General features: G+C 38.9%; 1 protein-coding gene across 1 annotated transcript in view; it reads right to left on the bottom strand.

Annotated features, from left to right (window-relative positions):
* Window positions 1–20,277, bottom strand: part of AOPEP (aminopeptidase O (putative)) — a 259,513-nt gene that overhangs the window by 96,047 nt on the left and 143,189 nt on the right. The window contains exons 12-13 of the mRNA XM_070742785.1: window positions 16,752–16,814; window positions 16,013–16,096 (exon numbers count right to left, since the gene is read on the bottom strand). Of these exons, the coding sequence (XP_070598886.1) occupies window positions 16,013–16,096; window positions 16,752–16,814 (147 nt within the window). The remainder of the gene's footprint in view (window positions 1–16,012; window positions 16,097–16,751; window positions 16,815–20,277) is intronic.

Below are 20,277 nucleotides of genomic sequence, written 5' to 3'. Positions count from 1 at the left end.
GCAAACTTTGAATTAATCAGAATAGAGCTGGAAGGAACTTCAGAGGTCTTTTAGTCCAACCCCCTGCTCAAGCAGGGGGGGAGACCCTGTACCATTTCAGACCAGTGACGGTCCAGTCTCTTCTTAAATTCTCCAGTGATGAAGCACCTACAACTTCTGACGGAAAGTTGTTCCACGAATTATTATCTTCACTGTTACATAGTTTTTCCTTAGTTCCAGTTTGCTTCTTTTCTTGATTAGCTTCCCTCCTGCCTTTTCTTGTCCTGTTCTCGGTGCTTTTGAAAATAAATTGACCCCTCCTCTTTGCGGTAACCTTTGAAATGCAGTATTCCCTCGATTTTCGCGGGTTTGAACTTCACGAAAATCTATACCATGGTTTTTCAAAAATATTAATTAAAAAATACTTTGCGGGGTTTTTCCCTATACCACAGTTTTTCCTGCCCGATGACGTCATATGTCATCGCCAAGCTTTCATCCGCCTTTAATAAATATATATTTTAAATAAACTTTAATAAATAAACATGGTGAGTAATAATCTAAATGGTTGCTAAGGGAATGGGAAATTGCAGTTTAGGGGTTTAAAGTGTTAAGGGAAGGCTTGTGATACTGTTCATAGCCAAAAATAGTGTATTTACTTCCGCATCTTTACTTTGCGGAAATTCGACTTGCGCGGGCGGTCTCAGAACGCATCCCCTGCGAAAATCGAGGGAACACTGTAATGGCATACTGTGGTAGTGCAGTGGTTAGAGTGAAGTACTGCAGACTATTTCTGCTGATCACCAACTGCCTGCAGTTTGGCAGATCGAATCTCACCAGGCTCAAGGTTGACTCAGCCTTCCATCCTTCCGAGGTTGGTAAAATGTGGACCCAGATTGTTGGGGGCAATATGCTGACTCTGTAAACTGCTTAGAGAGGGCTGTAAAGCACTGTGAAGCGGTATATAAGTCTAAGTGCTATTGCTATCATGCTATCAAATCCTGCAAACTGTTCATATAATTGCTTGTTTTTTTCATTGATGTATTTGCATCTTTGAAACTTTTCTTTTTTATATGTGCAAAGTACACATGCAGGAGAACTAATGTATAAAACATATATAGTTGTAAGTGAAATGGTTCGCTATAGATAAATTCACCTGAATAGTATATGACAATTTTTTGCTTTAAAAGCAGGGGTGAAATGCTCATGCCTATCGGTCGTCGGAGAGCCAGTGGTGAAGGAAGCATGAGGCTCTGCCCAGCCACCTCCGTTTGGGTTCTTTTACCCTCTGCACATGCACAAAGCCTTCTGTGCATATGCAGAGGGTTAAGGAACCCAAATAGTGGGGTCTGGGCGGAGCCTCACACACCCTTTGCGACTGGCTCTCTGATGGCTGATAGGCACGAGCGAACCAGGACCAATTCATCCCTGTTTAAAAGTTATCAATAGGCAAGAAAATTTATCAGAGAGTGCTCATTTTGGAAAATATAGCCTTTATTCAATTTTACTGTATTCAGTGAATAATCCTCTGGGTTTGGGATGGCATATAAATCCAATTAATTAATTAATTAATTAATTAATTAATTAATTAATTAGCTATCCTTCCAATCTTTTACAACAAATATTATTATCTGGAGAAAAGACTGTTGCCTTAAAAAAAAGTGACACTGAAATAAAGAGAGGGACACAGTGCTCATCCTTTAAAGATGGAAGGGGACAAAAAACACCCACCCAGCACTGATTTCAGTGAGAATTATTTACTAGTAACAAGCCAAATTTCCCAAGCATAATTTTCCCAAGAAGTGAATTACACATGGCACTGAATGATGCAGGACACACTTTAGTATCGCCAAGCTTCTTGGAGTCAGTCAGTCTGTCTCAGCTAGAATCATAATAGGCAGAGATTGTGAACACAGATGGTTCTGTACACTGAAATGTCATGAAAACTAGCAAAGCCTTAGGATTGCAAGCATTTCTGTTTTGCTGGAAGCTAGAAATATATTCTTAAACTTTTATATTTGTTACATGAAAATAGAACTAATCTAGACATGTTTTTTTTTAAAAAATTATGAAATACTGATGCAAATTTAATTTGTTACTAATCTTAATTTAGTTTAGTTTAAGTGTGGTCCAAGCTGAGGCTCTCTAATGTAGTTAACTCTTGTTACTTCAAAGGATTCTACCATCCCATGATAAATTCTTTAAAAGGGCATTAAGATGGTACAGCTAACAACAAAGACTTCTTACTTCAGAAATACCCCATGAGTATAAATCATGAGCAACTGAATTATTTAGAACACAATAAATCTATTTTGAACCTTAAAGACACGCTAAGTGTTATGTTATTCACATGATATCCACTCTGTCTATTTGACAGCCTAAGTGAAATGGACTCAAACCATTGCTATGTGAACAGATTCCATGTGATCAAATCTTGGTCACATTGGATCTGTGATGGTGAACCTATGGCATACGTGCCACAGGCGGCACACGGAGTCATATTGGAGGGCACCTGAGACTTTGCCCTATGTCAGCTCCTTTTTGACCCTGGGAAAGGCCATTTCGCTCTCCAGAAACTTCAGAGCAGTTTTCCTAGAGCCCTGGAGTGCAAAAAAATCATCCAATGGACAAACCAGAAATTTGGAAAATGGACTTCTAGTTTGCATGTTGTGCTATTTTTTTTTCTCCGGAGAGTTTAGGGAAGCTTCCCTGAAGCTTCCGGAGGGCGAAATGGCCTTTCCCAAGGTCGAAAAAGAAGCTGACATAGGGCAACGTCTCATGTGCACTCCAATATGGCTTCGTGTGCCATCTGTGATACAAATGCCATTGGTCCATTGGACTTGTTCATAAGCGCATAAATAATGGGCACAAATTCAACATTGGATCCAGAAGATTTTAAGAAAGACTATTGAATTTAAACTGGAAATATACCTTCTGGGTATTTTACCAGATAATTTAAACAAGGATGAAACATATTTAATTATACATATAGTTATGGCAGCTAGGATTGTATATGCACAGAACTGGAAACTGAATAAGGTACCAACTGAAAGGGAAGTTTTGAGAAAAATAATGGACAGAGATGAATAGATTGACTTTGAAATTTAAAGATAAACAAGATTCTGATTATTATAAGATTTGGGAGAAGTTTTATGATTAGATAGAAAGCTAATATGTATGTATTTTAATTAGCTAATATTGGAAAAATTGAAACAAAGAATTAGACTTAAATATTGGAAGCCACATGGCAAAGATAAGAAATGGGGGTAGCACTAAATAATGATTTAACACAAATACTGTATATAGAACTTCATTTTATAGACTATATGATGTATTATTAGAGGTTTTTGTTATATCACATACATATAGAATCTCTATTAGTTATATGATATTCTATTAAGATTCAGATAAAAGAGATTTTGCTAATGTTCACATTGATGTACTCCAAGATTTTACAGTAAGGTGGAGAAAAAGATTTTTTTATTTAGAGGTTTAATAATTGATAATGTTGTATGAACTTTATAGATTTTTTTCTAGATGAGTAAAGAGAGATAAAAGCCTCCATTGAAGGTTTAATATGGAAAAGAAAAGTTTTATATGTTTGATTATAAGCATTGTTGTAATGTTTGTAACTATGTGTGGTTTTTATTCTATGGTGGAGAAAAATAAAAAAATTATATCCTCAAAAAAAGAACAATATATCAACTGACAGCAGACCACTTCTTTATTTAAAAAAACAACAACAGGTAACGATCTATTCTCAGAAATGTATCTTCTCAAAAATTATACTTCACATTTTCTTAATTATTCCCTTTAAATCATAATCTTATTTTTCTTTCTGCTACACTCTTTTTCCACCTCTGCATTAATGTATGAATTTATGAAATTCATGTATGAATGTGAAATTGCTTGTGAATTTATGAAATTCATGTATGAATGTGAAATTGCTTGTGTTATTTTATCAATGCCCCCAAAATGCCCACCACCTTTATAAATTAAATTTATATCTGAGAAATCAAAGTTAGGATCAGTTTTGGCATAAATAATTGAGGAAGAGGCCTCTTTTCTCCAAAAAGAACACTCCACCCAACTTGTGAAAAGGGAAACTCACCTTGCCGCCACTCCTCCTCCCCCTCTTGTGTCTTTATGTGGTTCATGTAAACGAAGGCAGGATAACAAAGCACAGGAATATAATTATTTCTATGAAAAGTAGTAATGTGTAATGTTACTATTCTGGCTACATATCATTTATTTTGATGATGATAACAAATACCATGCCCAGGTCTGGTGGAAGGATTTTGGACCAAGTATTTCTGTTGAATGTACTCCAAGAAACCTATTTGTCCAATAAAGGATCCAAAAGAAGCAAAGAGGCAAAGGTAAATATTAAATTCATTGGGAGGCTGACTCAGGAATTGTGGGAGTTGAAGTCCACAAGTCTTAAAGTCACAAGGATTGGACACACACACACACACAGTATAGAGGGTTTTATGAAGATATATTGACAAGTAAGTGAAAGAACCAGCATCTGGAACAGTGCACCTGTGCAATTGGTATTAGTATCCCTCACCTTTAGATAAAATTCCTCTGACATTTTCCAAAAGGAAAAGTTTCTTTTTTAAAAAATCTTAACTCCATCAACCCCCAAAAGAAGGCATCAGAACATTTGGCATCCTATTCCTTGTTCCATCAGTCATGCTATGAACAAACAAAAGCTTCAAATAATTCTTGCCTCGTATCCGTGCTTAAATGAATATGAAAGTCAGAAATTCTGCTCAAACCCTGCTAGATTCCTGTAGCATCTTTGCCAATATTTTCCTAAAGGGAGAAACCTGGATGGAAAAAAAATTCCACCACAGTCCACTTCCATTATTCTAACTAAGCCAAAATTATAATTGTAAAATTCAACAAACTGGAAGAAAGCCACACTTGCTACTCACTTTTATCCACGCTATCAGAGATAACCTTGTAAGGACATATTTAGTATTTCACACACACAAACAAAACACACACATTTGCTCTTGTTCTGTTGCCTGAGTTTTTCTAAAATCCCCCAGAATTAACAAGCACATCAAACTGCCAAACTGCTTTTATCAAGTGCTTTTGACTACTTTTTTTTTTTTTGGTAATAAAGACTGGATATTCTTTATTGCTTTACAACAACCAACTTAGGGTGTGGGGTGGGGAAACACTCCTTTCGATACAGAGACGTTAACACGTAGGGCCCCTGCTGTGCTCAAAACAGCACACGTGTCAAGCGAAGAGACATGAACCACATAAAGACACAAGAGGGGGAGGAGGAGTGGCGGCAAGGTGAGTTTCCCTTTTCACAAGTTGGGTGGAGTGTTCTTTTTGGAGAAAAGAGGCCTCTTCCCCAGTGGGGAATAAGACAACTTTTTACAAGAGGCCTTGGCATCAATGGCACCACAACAGTTTGTTGCCTTGGATACTTCCTACTTCGTAGTTGTAATCCCAGGTGAATTCTGGCCTGGCCCGGATTCCCTTGCTTGTGAAGAAGGACACCCAGAAGCACAGGTTGTGTGTGTCCCCAAAGATGTTCTGGACAAAGAGGTTGGGGCTTCTGCTATGGCTGAGGTAGCGTCCCAGATTCCCCTCCAGCTTAGCGTCAGTGATACTCTTCCCTGTCATAAACCTGGCGTGTGTTTCTTCACACAGCAACATTCTCCCCTGAAGCCAGGGATTTGATGGCAATGCCGTGCATGGATTTCTAGTACTCTTGAGTAGTTTAAGCAGGGGTCAAATGCTCCCAGTTCACTCATGTCTGTTGGTCCTTCGAGAACTGATTGTGAAGGCAGTGCGAGGCTCTGCCTACCCACCCAGATGCCGCCATTTGAGTTATTTTACCCTTTGCACATGCACAGAGAGTAAAAGAACACAAATGGCAACTTCCGGGCAGGTGGTCTGAGTCTTGCACTCCCTTCATGAGTGAACTGGGAGCATTTCACCCCTGACTTTATGTATCTTTATAGTAAAATGCTTTCATTTTCCTTAAGAAGCCAAGACTAGAACAGATATTCCGACTGATATATATACTGTATAGATAGACAGACAGACAGACAGACAGACAGACAGACAGACAGACAGACAGACAGACAGACAGACAGACAGATACAAAGATACATAGGTAGTAATTTGTAAAGGAAAACCTATTTTGCTTTTCTTTCCCAAATTCTATGTCTTTGCATTTGATTCAATTTTTTGCTATCTCCATATTGCCACTTTCTTATGCTCTTAGCAGCAATAATCATAACAAAAATACAGGTAGTCCTTGACATGACAATTTTGGAGCTCAAAATTTCTGTTGTTATTAAATATCGGTTAAATGATTTTTCCTCCATTTTACCACTTTTCTTCCCACAGTTGTTAAGTGAGTCACTCCAGTTGCCATTTTAGTCACACGGTTGGCTTTCCCATTGACTTTGCTTGTTAGAAGGTCTCAAAAGGGATCATCTGCAATTGTTATAAATATTAGTCATTTTCCATGCATCTAAATATTGGTCATGTGACTCTGCAGATGCTGCAATGGTCGTAAGTGTGAAAAATGGTCATAAGTCACTTTTTTTCAGTGCTTATTGTAATTATGAACAGTCCCTAAACAAACTATTGTAAATCAAGGACTAACTATAACCACACACCATTCACTGATTCATTCTAGCTCTCCAAACATAAAAGCTATTTGATACTCAAATGATACGCTCACATCTAGAGCTGTATAGTTAATAAATCAGGCAAAGGATCTCTTACATCCCCCTACTTAGAGACCATGAAGAACAGCTATCCAATATGCAAATATTAATCAACTGGGCCTAGAAATCTATACTTTCAGTACTGACTGACTGATTCAACGTATGAGTGAATGTGCAAAACAGATACTTTGAAAGATTTTGTTTCAGAATGGTAGCATATCACATCAATATTCAAAAACAGTCTTCCGTGCCCACCATATTTTAAAAATCTTTAAAATATGTTTGCCATCAGGACATGAACATATACATATGGGGGGGAAATCAACATTTATAAGAAGAAAAAAATTCCAGAGATAAAATAAGTAGGAAATGAAGAACACTGGAAGCAAATAGAAGGCTATGCTCTTTGAGTTTCCTAACTTTAGGCTTTTAGAGCAAAAGGTACATTTGGAATCACGAGAGCGTGGTGGCTATTTTTATAAATAGCTGCAATGATGTACAAGGCCACGCCTAAAGAACTAATTCACCAGAAGGAACATGCATATGCTAAAAAGGACATTGTTGCAGACAACACTGACATTTTGAAACATAAACCTGTCGTGTGCCCCCCCCCCCTGGTTTGTCAATATTCCAGAGACTAAGAAGATTCAAAGTCATCCAACCTGCTCAGAGACAACATGTAAGAAAAAGGTGGAAACTCTGCTCCAAAGGCCATTTCCGAAACTTACCCCTCAAACTGAATTTTTGCACACAATGAGGCAACAATATATTTAAAAAGTGTTTCACTATTGCTTTCTTACTCTTACCTTACTCTACCTTGCTGCCCCCAAGATTACTATGGGAGCTTCTATCCCAACATTGTTAGCTTTATTAAGACCAGCTAGCATCAGCCAGGGCTACCATAACCATTTCTAAAGAACTAACAATTCTAACTGCCTCGTGCAGCAGATGTGAGTCTCCATTAAATATTAAATTATTGAATGAATTATTTCTGTTTCCTGAAGAGGGTTGCATCTGTGCATTTCTACCTCAAGAGCATTTTATTTGCAGCTCTATAAACTGAGAGCAAGACTTTTAACTCCTTTGGCATAAACCCGTTAAAAGCTTACAGGAGACTTAAATCTACAATGGAGTTGTGATTCCTTTCTCTTTGCTTTAATTTCAAGGCAGCATTTATTCCACAAATACTGTAATGTGCTTAGTAAAGACAGAGGGTGCTCATTGAAAAAAAAAATCTTAAACATAATCTATTACAGGGGTCTCCAACCTTGGCAACTTTAAGGCTTATGGACTTCAACTCCCAGAATTCTGGGAGTTGAAGTCCACAAGCCTTAAAGTTGCCAAGGTTGGAGACCCCTGATCTATTTACATCAGATTAAACTGGTATTCATGTGCAGGCACAAATCCAGGAAAGGAGTAATTGGATATTAAAAAAATAAGGAAGGAACCATTTCCTCCTTTCCTTGTGATTCTAGCACGGAAGGCTTGCAATAAAGCAGCCTATTAGCTTAAATATAACATTTTATATATACTTTTTCCACTAGCCATAAAAAAGAGCCAACTAATTTTTTTCCAGTGTATTGTTCCAGGAGGAAATCAAAATTGATACACACATACACATGCTATATAACAATGATTCCTATAACAATGCAACAGGAAAGAGAAAATGCACCAAAAATCTGTCTACATTGCATTTAGGTCACCGGAATTGCAACCCCTTTCATTTTAAAGAAATACTTCAAAGAGGTTCCTATCCAGGATGTTTGGAGGCGATAACATGCTGGAAAATAAAAGGCTTGGGATTCCAGAAAAGTGTTTATTGCTTCCCTTTTCTTTCTACCTTGGAAAACTGGCAGAAGGTCATTAAGAAAACGTATAATATTTTAAAACATTATGGAATGTGTTTTCTTTAAAATTAAAACATCTTTATACATCAACTGTTCAAGCTTCACAAGTCACAAAAGTGGAGACCTAGCCAAGTCTCCCACTGGGTTTATAACTAGAAATTGTTCCAATGTATGAAATTGTTATACAAAAACAGGTAGAAATAATGTTCAATAAAATCTGAAACAAGAGGCAATGGAAAAGGCAAAATAATGCTACCAGTAGGTAGATCTCAATTTGTGTAACTAAGTAGGGCTCGGGATGGGGAGAAAGCAGGACAATATGAAGACGAAGAAGAAGGAAAACTTAACTCCAGACTGAATGTCACAGAAATCTGAAATGAGTACCTTCCCAAACTGATAACAAGCATCATATATACAACACAGTATTCATACTGGGAAATAAGAACACCAGAAGCAGCATGGTTATACAAAAATGAAAGGAACAAAATGTATTTTTAGAGTCCAATTGCCAAGTTATATTTTCAAACAATTTCCTTCTCCTAGAACTTGTCCGCATTGGCTTTTCTTTAATTCCTAGATTTTACCTACCCTTTGAAATCAACTGATAGCAATAGCAATAGCATCACCAACATTCTTTTAGGTCAACTGGTACAGACATCTTCTGGTCCAGAGTCAAACTGGAGAACTTTTAAATGTCTGAAGACTACATTTGGTACATGAGTCTGAAGTCACATGAACTCTAAACATATAATTCAGTTCTGAGTTACGACTTTTGTAATACAGTGAACCCTCGAGTTTCGCGTCCTCGAGCATCGCGAAAGGGCTATATCGCTAGTTTTCAACCCAGAAGTAAACTCCACCATCTGCGCATGCGTGCCTTTTTTCTATGGCCACGCATGCGTAGATGGTGGAGTTTCCCGCCGGGCAGATAAGCTGCTGGGCGGCTTCCCTGGGTCTTCCCCCTCTTGCCCCGGTACGGCGGCGCGAGCAACGGCGTGGGCGGGCGGGCGGCACGCACGGGGACACCCCAGCTCCGCTTCCCAGCTGGGAAGCAGCCCCAGCAACGGCGTGGGCGGGCGGGCGGTGCGCGCCCGCTTGGGGAAACCCCAGCTCTGCTTCCCAGCTGGGAAGCAGCCCCAGCAACGCGCGCACGCTTGGGACATCCCAGCTCCGCTTCCCAGCTGGGAAGCGGCCCCAGCAACAGCGTGGGCGGGCGGGCGGTGCGCGCGCACTTGGGGAAACCCCAGCTCTGCTTCCCAGCTGGGAAGCAGCCCCAGCAACGCGCGCGCGCTTGGGGACATCCCAGCTCCGCTTCCCAGCTGGGAAGCGGCCCCAGCAACGGCATGGGTGGGCGGGCGGCACGCGCGCGGGGAAACCCCAGGCGCGAGCAACGGGGTGGGCGGGCGAAGGGCGGGCAGCGGTGGAAGTAAAAACACCATCTGCGCATGCGCAGATGGTGTTTTTACTTCCGCACCGCTACTTCGCGAAAAATCGATCATCGCTTGGGGTCCTGGAACGGAACCCTCGCGATGGTCGAGGGACCACTGTATAGCAATAACCCTTAGATTTATATACCATTTACAGTGCTTTATAGTACTTTCTAAACAATTTTACCAATCTCAGAAGGATGGAAGGCTGCCGCGTCTTTTGCCTGGCCAATGATTGCCGGAAGCACCTGTACCTGCCTTGCACGGAGCTTGAAGGCAGCGCTTGGGGCTCCGTTATCCCCACCTCGAGAGAAGAGCGCTGATCCTAAATAGAGAGAAAAGGGCTTTTGGAGTGCAGGATGAAAAGGAGGGTGCACGGGGCAGGGGGGAGGGATACGGGCTTCTAGACAGAGAATCAGTCACACAGGAGGCTTGGAAACTAGCGCAGACACCGCTTGTCTTCTCCCTGACACCGAAGCGAAGGACAGAAGGTATTCCACCATCCCTCTTTGCAATCAGGGCTGGTATGCGTGGCCAGTGGCGGGATGGCCATGGCAGTTGGCGAAGGGCACTCCAAACAAAGCTGCCTCAGCCAGAGAGAGGCCCCACCCACACAGCTCCTCCCACCAACCCTGCCCGTCCCAGGAATCTCCACGTGGCCTGTTTTCGATACAAGGTAAGTGCAGGGCCCACACAGAGGCTTGGGAAGAGGAAAAAATGGGCGTATCAGAAGTTCTGGAAGACTGCAAATGGGCCCCTTTCCAGTCTCCAGAGCCCAGAGGAGGCTATTTTCACCCTCCCAGAGGCTCGAGGAAAGCCTCTAGAGCCTGGAGAAGGCAAAAACGCCTGTGGTGCAGGAGGCTGACTAGGCCACACCCACCATGGCCACACCCACCCAGCAACTGGACAGAGAATCCCTTGCTGAATTTTTTGAAGCTCACCCGTGCCCACAACGCAATATTGTTAAATCAAATAGGAAGAGGCAGTCAGACTGACAACTTTGTAAATACTTTGATAATAGTTCCATTAAAATTATATTTGATAACTCCTATTTAATATTTGATAACTGAGGAATCTGTTGAATTGATGAATTGATTTGATATTGATTGATATTGATAGAAATTGATATATTGATAAGTGATTGACCAACTGATTTAGTACATATAAAGTATATAGAGTGTTAAATATTTTTTTCTCAATTGAATAGAGATTGGTACCCAATATTAGATATTTGAGAACACATTAAAAAGAAAAGAAAATTAGCATGGGCTTGCAACAATCCACCTATGGCTGACAGTGATGTATATTTACACTTTCCCTACTACAAGCAAAACAGTTCCATCTTCTGCAGTTCCTAGAATCTGTGTCTCTTTTCTCTTTTGGACAACTTGTTTTTTCTCTCTCTGCCTCTTTGAAACTCTCTGCCCAGCTTCAATAGACATCTCCAAATTTCAATACAGAAGAAAACAAAACAAAATGAACTTCTAGACTCTAGACAGCAAATCAATAGATGTATTGGAACAACTATTTGCACAAATGAAAGCACCACCAAATGCCCTCCTACTATGGCATCACCATCTGCAGAAATTTTATTTATTTATTCACTTTCTGTAGACGCCCAACTCAACCAAGGGATTCTGGGTGGCTCCTAGTTTGACATGGTTTCGTGTTAACTGTAATTCATTAAAATGCTTTGAAGGAGAGGCACAAGCAACTAAAAAGCTCTGCTGCAGCAATGTGGCTCATTTTCTCTTCAAATAAAAGACCAAACACTTCTGTTGTCTGTCTTTCTTCAGTAAAACTTGTGTTTCACATTAAGGTGGCCTTAATCTTTCACTGAGCAGCAGGGAAATGGCTGCTGGCAATGAACCACATTAATTAAGTGATGTAATTCTACGTATACTTCAAGTTACTCCTAACACATGGCTGTGCTTGTTGTGTGCTTTTTATTTTAAAAGGGTCATATCAGATTGTAGAAGAAATGGAGAAAATTATCCTAGATTGTGTTTCAATAATATTCCCAAAGGTCTTTAGACTCCCCCAAAATTATTTTACTGATGACACCTATCTGTGCAACGTATACATGGGGAGGCCTTCTTTTAAAAAAATGACACAGTTTGATTGGTTGCAAGCAGAACTATTCTGAAAAGATAAAAGATAACAACAAATTCAAAACGAAGAAAAAAGCAGGTCTCATCTCCAAATATTATGGTCAACCTTTTCTTCATTCACAACCATGAATAGAATAATTTTCAAATTATTGACATACAATTAATTTCAACAAAAGCAAAGTGACTAAGGACAACCTTTCATCAATTAAACTATAATATGAAACAACAAATAATCACATTTAAAATTTCTGGCTTCAAAAATATGAAAATAAGTGAATACTTTCAATTTTTTAAAAGATATCAGTGTTATACAAAACAAATAACATCTGGAAATCACCATTTAACCTTAAAATACAACAACCGCAAATCAACTACTGGCCTGCCTAAAAAAAGACCACAAAATAACAAAAACCAAACAAAAGATTTACAAAGCTCAAAGAAACAACATATGCTGAAAATATATACATTTGATGCCAACTATAAGCAATTCCCCTCAAGACATAAAGTGGCCATTTAAAGAAAGAAAGTTTAGAATTGAGTATTTCCTTAGATTGTGAAATGCATTCTGAAAATAAAAAGTCTAGCAGGGTAACATTAAATGATATATCTGTACCTACATATATTCCAGCTATCCGTCATGGTGTTCCCTTATTAAAACTGAGCAATTATTTTCTTACAGTTTTTAATAATATGCTTTTAAATTAAGTGCCAATATATTTAATCAATTATTACCTTCTACTACTTTCAAATAATACAGTAAATGCTATACATATTTGATAGCCAAATATTTAAATTACAATTGTTTTGTCTTGGTCCTAAATTAATATAGCATTTGAGTATACCAGCTTTCCAAATCAAATGCCCAACAGATGTTTGCAATTAAATTTCTTACTGCTACATCCCCAATATATCAATTTAGTGTTTTGCAGTTACAATAATCTCCAAATTCATTTTAGGAACTCATTATCATTATGTCTGGTCTCATCATGAAGCAAAGAATAATATACTGTACAGTAAATATGTTAAGAAGTTTTTAACCTTCCCTAACTTCTCTTCCTATTTTATGATAACATATTTTATAGTTTGCGTTATCATAAAAAAGTATAGATTTAAATTAGATTTATTATCTCTTCCTTCAAAGTCTCTTCCTCAGTCTGATTTTACAACACTTTTGCTCATGGTTTATTTTAGAATGTTCCTCCTTGTAATAGAAAAGCAAACCCCAAGAGAATTAAAAGGTCCAAGCACTAGACTATGTATTCAATGGATCTGTACAAAGAGGAATCAAGAGGAATAAAAAGGAAAAAATATGGAAGTGATAAAACTCAAGAAAGTGGGGGGTGGGGGGTGGAGGGAAAAAAGCAGTCAAGTATTAAGTGCTTTAAAAATAATTGGAAAAGAAAAGTCAAATCAGTGAAAGAAATAAAATGGGGGAAAAGACTATAATATACATGGCAACAGGAAGTACAGTAGGTCCTAAACTAGATAATTGAGCACTGCAAGCAATGTGACAACAAACATAAGAGATAAGGAGTAAACTGAGAAATAACAGAGGCAGGTTAAGATGAAAATGACCATTTAAATATCTGTACAAGCAAAGCCCCTTAGCTTCAGCAAGTTAGAATTGCATTCACTGGTATTCACAGATAGCCCATACTTTTCCAGCATTTGTTCTAATTATTTGATATCTTTGAGACTTCTGCCCTACTTCTAATATGGGATAGCTATAAAATTATCATCTACTGAAACATACTCTCATGCTTCCCAGTTCTTGGGAAAGTTTTTCTAAGCTTTTGCTCCATGGAAATAATTTTTCAAAACATAGGTAACGCTTCATGTTGAAGATCATCTTTTTAAAAGTCACAAAAAACAATACTAAAGCTATAAAGTATATGATAAAAACAGAGATAAATTATGTTCAGCAATTTTAATGGTGTTGCGATGGCATAACGTTTGAATGTCTTCACTATATTTTTAAATCTTCTTTATTAGCCTACTAATAAAGGCAAATGTTTCTCTTTTTCTACAATAATTGCTTTATTATAATGTTCTGAAACTTTTATGAAGTAACACCTGTCAACCAGAAGAGAATGTACTGTGGGAATTCTTATTTCAGAATATTAAATTATCTCCTATTTACTAGTATTTTTTTAATTATTTAAAGATTTTTTAAAATCAATATTTTGTTTTGTTTTTATTTGATTTAATACAGGCTTTTAAAACTTCATCTTAATGTCCCATTATAACAATATTCTTGTGTTGTTCTTTAATATCCTATTGAATATAAATAAATAAAATCCACACTTCTGGCCATCAATACTGGAAAAATTTCAGGGATCAGGTTTAATCATTCTACAAAAGAAATTGTTCCAGATTTTAAAACTTACCTATTTAAAACATTCAAATTCTAATTGCTTTCTGGTCAATAAATCATATGAGTTACTACTCTGATAGCCTTCTTTTTTCAGTTTTCAGTACTGCGAGATCCATAACTCTTCTGAACATTGTCATGTTAAAACAACAGATAGTTATTTCTATACAAGAATGAACAAGTAATGCTGTTCATCTACATGATGAAACTATTGGTTATTTTTTACATACGATTTTGTTGAAACACTAATTTTTGATCAAGACTTTTAAGCAAATTTAACAAAAGGTGAAGTAGCATCTTAAATATAAATACATTTACTATGCACGTCCAATAAAAAATTCAACTGAATAGATTATATTATGACAGTCTGTGTTACAACAGTAGTCAACTGATGAGAGATTCAGAATATTATGACTTCATAAGTTTATTCTTCAATTGTCCATTTCTCCCCATGCCACATTCAGCTGTACTATCTAGAGATATCTGTCAAACAGAGCAATGTCCATACTAAGGCAACATAGCCCTGGAATTGGCACTCATATTAACAGCAAGAACTTGGCTACAGAAACAGTGATGATTCATCAGACTTTCTAGCTGCACTGTCAAGCTACAAAATAACATACTGCCTTTAAATCTTACTGGAGAAAGATATATAGCTTTTCAGTAGTTCAACTTAATAAAAAAGCAATTCTGGTGTTAACAATCCTACAAACAGCTCAACATAGTTACTTACCAGTCAGCTTTGAACAACAGCACAATTCACAACGCAAAGCAAGAATTTAAAATTACTTGGAAAGAAGTTTCACTGGAAATCACTAAAAGTTAACTTTGTTGAAAAGAGTTCAAGGATAGAACTTTATTTAAATGGATTTGGCCCTCAGTATCATTATCAAGGAATATATACCACACTTGTTGAGTAGGCCTCAAAAAAATGAAGAAAATCACCAGTAAACCATCTTGCCTAAACCTTTCCCTTTATTTAGTTATACATTGGGTTTCCTATATTTCATAGAAAGACAGGCATAAAAGACAGCATATGTCCAGCAATATTATTTAATGTTATTTAAGCAAACAAAAAAATTACAAGAATCTGCCAGGACAACCCATATGTACATTCAACTTTACCAAATAGTCCATCAAACATTGTTTAAACCCAATATCCATTTTTTTAAAGAATGAAATCTTAGGAGCCTTACGCATATTTAGTACTGATTAATCCTAGCTAGGAAATTATTTTAACCTGAAAGTCATACATCAACTTGAAATTTGCTACAGTGCTTATTTCTAAGATACTAAGTGAGTTTAAAGGAGGAAACGAAAACGAGATTTTTTTCCATAAACTCCTTTCTAAACTCTCCCTCACTATAAATAGAACACCTAACCCATATTTTGCAACTCTGTTCACAAATGATCCTTCGCACAAGAATGCTTCCAGGAATAGTACTACGTGAGTTACTCCATGGCACATAATCAATGCATTTCCATATCACTTAAAAATCTTTTTTTTAAGAAAAAAGCATAATGCACAATGAAAACACAAATTATGACCTATTAGACCATTAGGAGCCGGTACCTTTTGGAAAGTGACTTCTGGTCGCAGCCTTTTCCGCCCAGTGCCTCTTTGGAGCCTCTGATTTATCTGAATCCATTTTACGACCTAGATGTCAAAAACCACACAGCTTTTTTAAGAAGACGCAACTTGAGTGCAACTACTCAGCATGAGTAAGAAACTATAAACAGCCTCAAGATACAATTTTCCATTGCTTCACTGGAAGGAAAAAAAACTGGGGGGGGGGGGACAGGATAGAGAAATGGGGAAGAGAAATACTGTTCCAGTCCTCAGTATCATGTTCTCAGTTTAATTCATTTAGCTATTTCTCCCTAGTCAAAAAAATAAAGCTTTTTCTCTCTATTCCCTCCTCCACCCTCACACCAAATGCAATAACTTCTGTCTGCTGGTATAATATAGAGTGCAGAACATCTCTGTACCATAAAGAAACCTCAGTCAGATATACTAAAACATTTGTGGGATCTTCAAAGAGAGGAGCATTTTATAAATAAATAAATCTCGGCGGCTCCTTCCTCGCCCCTCTAAATAGGGTGGCAGTCAAAAGTTATAGGAAGGGGCAGCTTCTCCATGTCATTTCTCGGGGATATAAGCAATATCTCCAGATCGTGGGGCTGAGGGGTGATGGTGAGGAAATAATAATAATAATAATAATAATAATAATAATAATAATAATAATAATAATAATAATAATCCCCGATCTGATGAAACGACTAGCTCCCAAAGGGAAAGCGCCTCTTTTTACCTCTTCTTTCACTTGCAGGGCTAATCGACCTTCTTGCCAAACGCGGCTCTCCTCCAGCAAAGGCTAGATCGGGGGAAGACAAAATAAAGAGCGCAAGTTTATTCCAGGCGACTTGGACCGCAGCTCCAGAAAAAGAGAGAGAGAGATTGACAAAAAGAAAGAGATAGATAGATAGATAGATAGATAGATAGATAGATAGATAGATAGAGATAAAGAGAGATATTGAGAAAAAGAGAAAAAGAGATAGACAGACAGACAGACAGACAGACAGACAGACAGACAGACAGACCGACCGACCGTGCTCCCCCACCACCACCCGGTCTCCGAGATCCCTCAAGATCCAGCGTCTCCGAAAAGCTCCAGGAGCGGCTGCGATCAAAACAAAACTTTCCCCACCACGCAGCCGATAAAGCTCGGTGAGGGCAATCGCTCTCCTCAGCCGCTTCGGCTACTACTACTTACTAAAAAAAAAATCCCCAAGCCTGCCCAAGCGCCGCTGCCTTTAACGACGCCCGTCGGGCTGCCATCGCTCCCGCGTAGCACGAGGGTTCGGGCTGTTTGTGTTTACCCTGAAATAGGGCGGCCCCGGCGAGCGACACCAGCTGCGGCCGCCGCGAAGGGTCCGACCGGTCGCAAGAGACTGTTCCTCTCTCCCCCTCAACCCCCACCCCTAACAGCCCCGCGCAACAGGCGCGGAGACCGCGGCTTCCTCGGGGGTTTTCTTCGCCCTGCCGCGGGAGACGCGGGGAATCTCCTCAGGCAGCAGAAACACCTCAGGGAGCGGGTGGGGGGGCACCCCTTCTTCTGCCCCCCCTCCCCGCCCTCGTGGTCCAGCCTCCGAAATCAAAGGGAGGGGGGAGGAGGAAGAGGAGGAGGAGCCTGCCTTAAGGGGATACTCGGCTTTGTTCGCGCGCGCCCCCCCCGCAAGGTAAACCTCTGAGGGGACGGCTGAGGGCGGCGAAACGTCATCGTTTTCAACCGTGGAGCGCCTGCCTGTCTCCCGCTCGACGCCCCGTTCGCTTACTCGCCTTGCGTGTTAAAAAAAAAGGCTCCGTTTGAAGGCGAGCAACAAGCAATCGTCGCCTACCAACCCCCACCCCACCCCGAAAAACTCCCTTCTCCACACACACACACACACACACACACACACACACAAAACAAAACACGCGGCTGACGTTTTCGCGCGAACGGCGGCGTCCGGGGCTGTCAGTTCTCGCTTCGCACGCAAGGCAGCTGGAATGGAAAGGGGACCGAGTGGAAAACGGGTGGAATCGACCTCGCCTAGGCCGAGCGTAGCGGTGGGTGGGTGGGGGGATCACTCGATCGCTGATCCCGGCTCGCCCGGGTTTTTTTTAATCCGGAACGCCGATCTCCTTCACTCGCCTACTTTTTCCAAAAATAAATAAAATAAAATCGGAGACCGGCTTTCTCCGGACTGGAATGAAGGCCGTGAAAATGAGGGTGCTTTTTAAGACTATGTCCTCGGAGAGGGGCGGCATACAAGTCTAATAAATAATATGTGCTTAATTGGGGGGGGTGTCTTACTAATTCCCTGTCCTACTCTCCTATTGTCTTCTTTTATTATTACTTTCTATGTTATGTTTATATAAACTTCTATAGATTGTATACTATATACTACTAAACTATTATTATCTTACTGAAAGTAGTAGATGCTTGGAACAAACTTCCAGCACACGTGGTTGGTAAATCCACAGTAACTGAATTTAAACATGCCTGGGATAAACATACAGTATATCCATCCTAAGATAAAATACAGGAAATAGTACCAGGGCAGACTAGATGGACCATGAGGTCTTATTCTGCGGTCAATCTTCTATATTTCTATGTTTCTATGCTATTCTTGATTGACAAATAAATAAATAAAAATAAAATGAACAAGGAGCAAGGGATACCCAAGGGGTACCCTTTTCAGGATCAAACACACAAAAAAAGGGATTTCTGCCCTAAAACTCTGCAATTTAACACAGCGCTATATTTCTGCCCTAAAATTCTGCAATTTAACACAGCGCTATATTAAATATCAATGCAAAACGTATGAGCTGAACTGACACAAGTAATGCCGGCAATGGTGATACTTTTTTTCCCCCTCTTCAAGTTGCAGATGAATCAAATCATGAACGGATTTTTTAAAAGGGCAAAAGAAAACAAAAAAGTAGAATGAGGTAGAAGACAAAATTCAATTTTACACCAGAAATGTCCTTTCTCCAAGCAACCACCTTCCCTCCCTTTTATTCCAAACCAGAGTGTTCTTTAAGCAAGCTAGAATTCTTTATTCTAGCTGAACATATTTTAAAAATGCAAGGAAGAATTTAAAAACTTTCTTTTTTCCCAATAGTTCCTTGACCTCTGTGGAATCCAAAACCATATCAGATGAATTCCGTGGAGACTCTGAAGTGCATCTTAAAAGCAAGCATTAAGTTTTGCTTTTTGCTACTGGACTCTTGCCATTTCTATTAGTCATGGCCATTCCACAGTTGATTCCTCCATTAAGCTGCAGCCTGGCAAAGCCTAACCTTTGCTTTAAAGGCGCTACTCTACACCTCCTCACACAACACACACTGTTTACATGAGAGTAAATCCTACCAAACCTATCGAAGTATCATTTCTAAAATTTGTCTACTGGTATGAAAATGTACAGGCATTAGGAGATTAAAATGACTTTGGGAACATGTTAAAACAATTAACGCTTTTGTGGGAAGGGAGCCATGTTAACCTATGGAGGCCACAAAAAAAAAATCACAAATCTGGCACACTAAATCACAAAACTGAAGAAGTTTCTTGGATGAAAGAAGCAGTTTTTGTAGATATTTACAATGGAAATATCTGACGCATCTTCAGAAAAAGAAACTCCAAGAAAGTCCAGTTGCCTTTTGGGAAAAGCACTTTTGGGACAAATATGGGAGCCCCTTTTCTGACTACTAACTTAAATTTTAAAAATGTATGTGAACTTTCAGCGTTATTCAGAAAAAGTGCTATTAAAATATTGATGCAGCTTGTTTCTATAAATGTAAAAAAATGAAGCAAGGAAGGAATCAATCAATCCTCCAGGATAAGTATATTTAGCATAATAATGTTTTTCTCACATAAGTATATGCATAAAGTCATGCTCGCACAAAAATTTGACTGATGTATCTCTACATTCTGGGAAAGAAAGTTTCTAAGTTTTTAGATTTAGATCAGAGCCGAATTTATCCTACATGAAATTAGATGCCATTTACGAACAGATGTCAAAACATAAATGTGTGTCGAGTGAGCTCACTAAATCTTGACCATCACTTTAACTTTATTGCTTTTGGTTTTTAAAGAAGACATTGGCCTGCCCCTATTTTTACTACTACAATAACCTTCTTTCAAGATCAAAAGCTTTAGATCAAAGCCAAGCTCAAACTCTTTGCTTTAAATAGAAGCAATATTGCCATGAAATATATTATTCAAAGCAAAATATCTTAAAGGAGATATTATGATGGGGGGAAAAAACTTCTACATTTTTTTTTTACCATTTCGG

Source organism: Erythrolamprus reginae, chromosome 2, assembly GCF_031021105.1.
Source record: "Erythrolamprus reginae isolate rEryReg1 chromosome 2, rEryReg1.hap1, whole genome shotgun sequence".
NCBI classification, from domain to species: domain Eukaryota; kingdom Metazoa; phylum Chordata; class Lepidosauria; order Squamata; family Dipsadidae; genus Erythrolamprus; species Erythrolamprus reginae.
The sequence above is the reverse complement of the archived record's forward strand: the minus strand, read 5'-3'. Positions and strand labels throughout refer to the sequence as shown.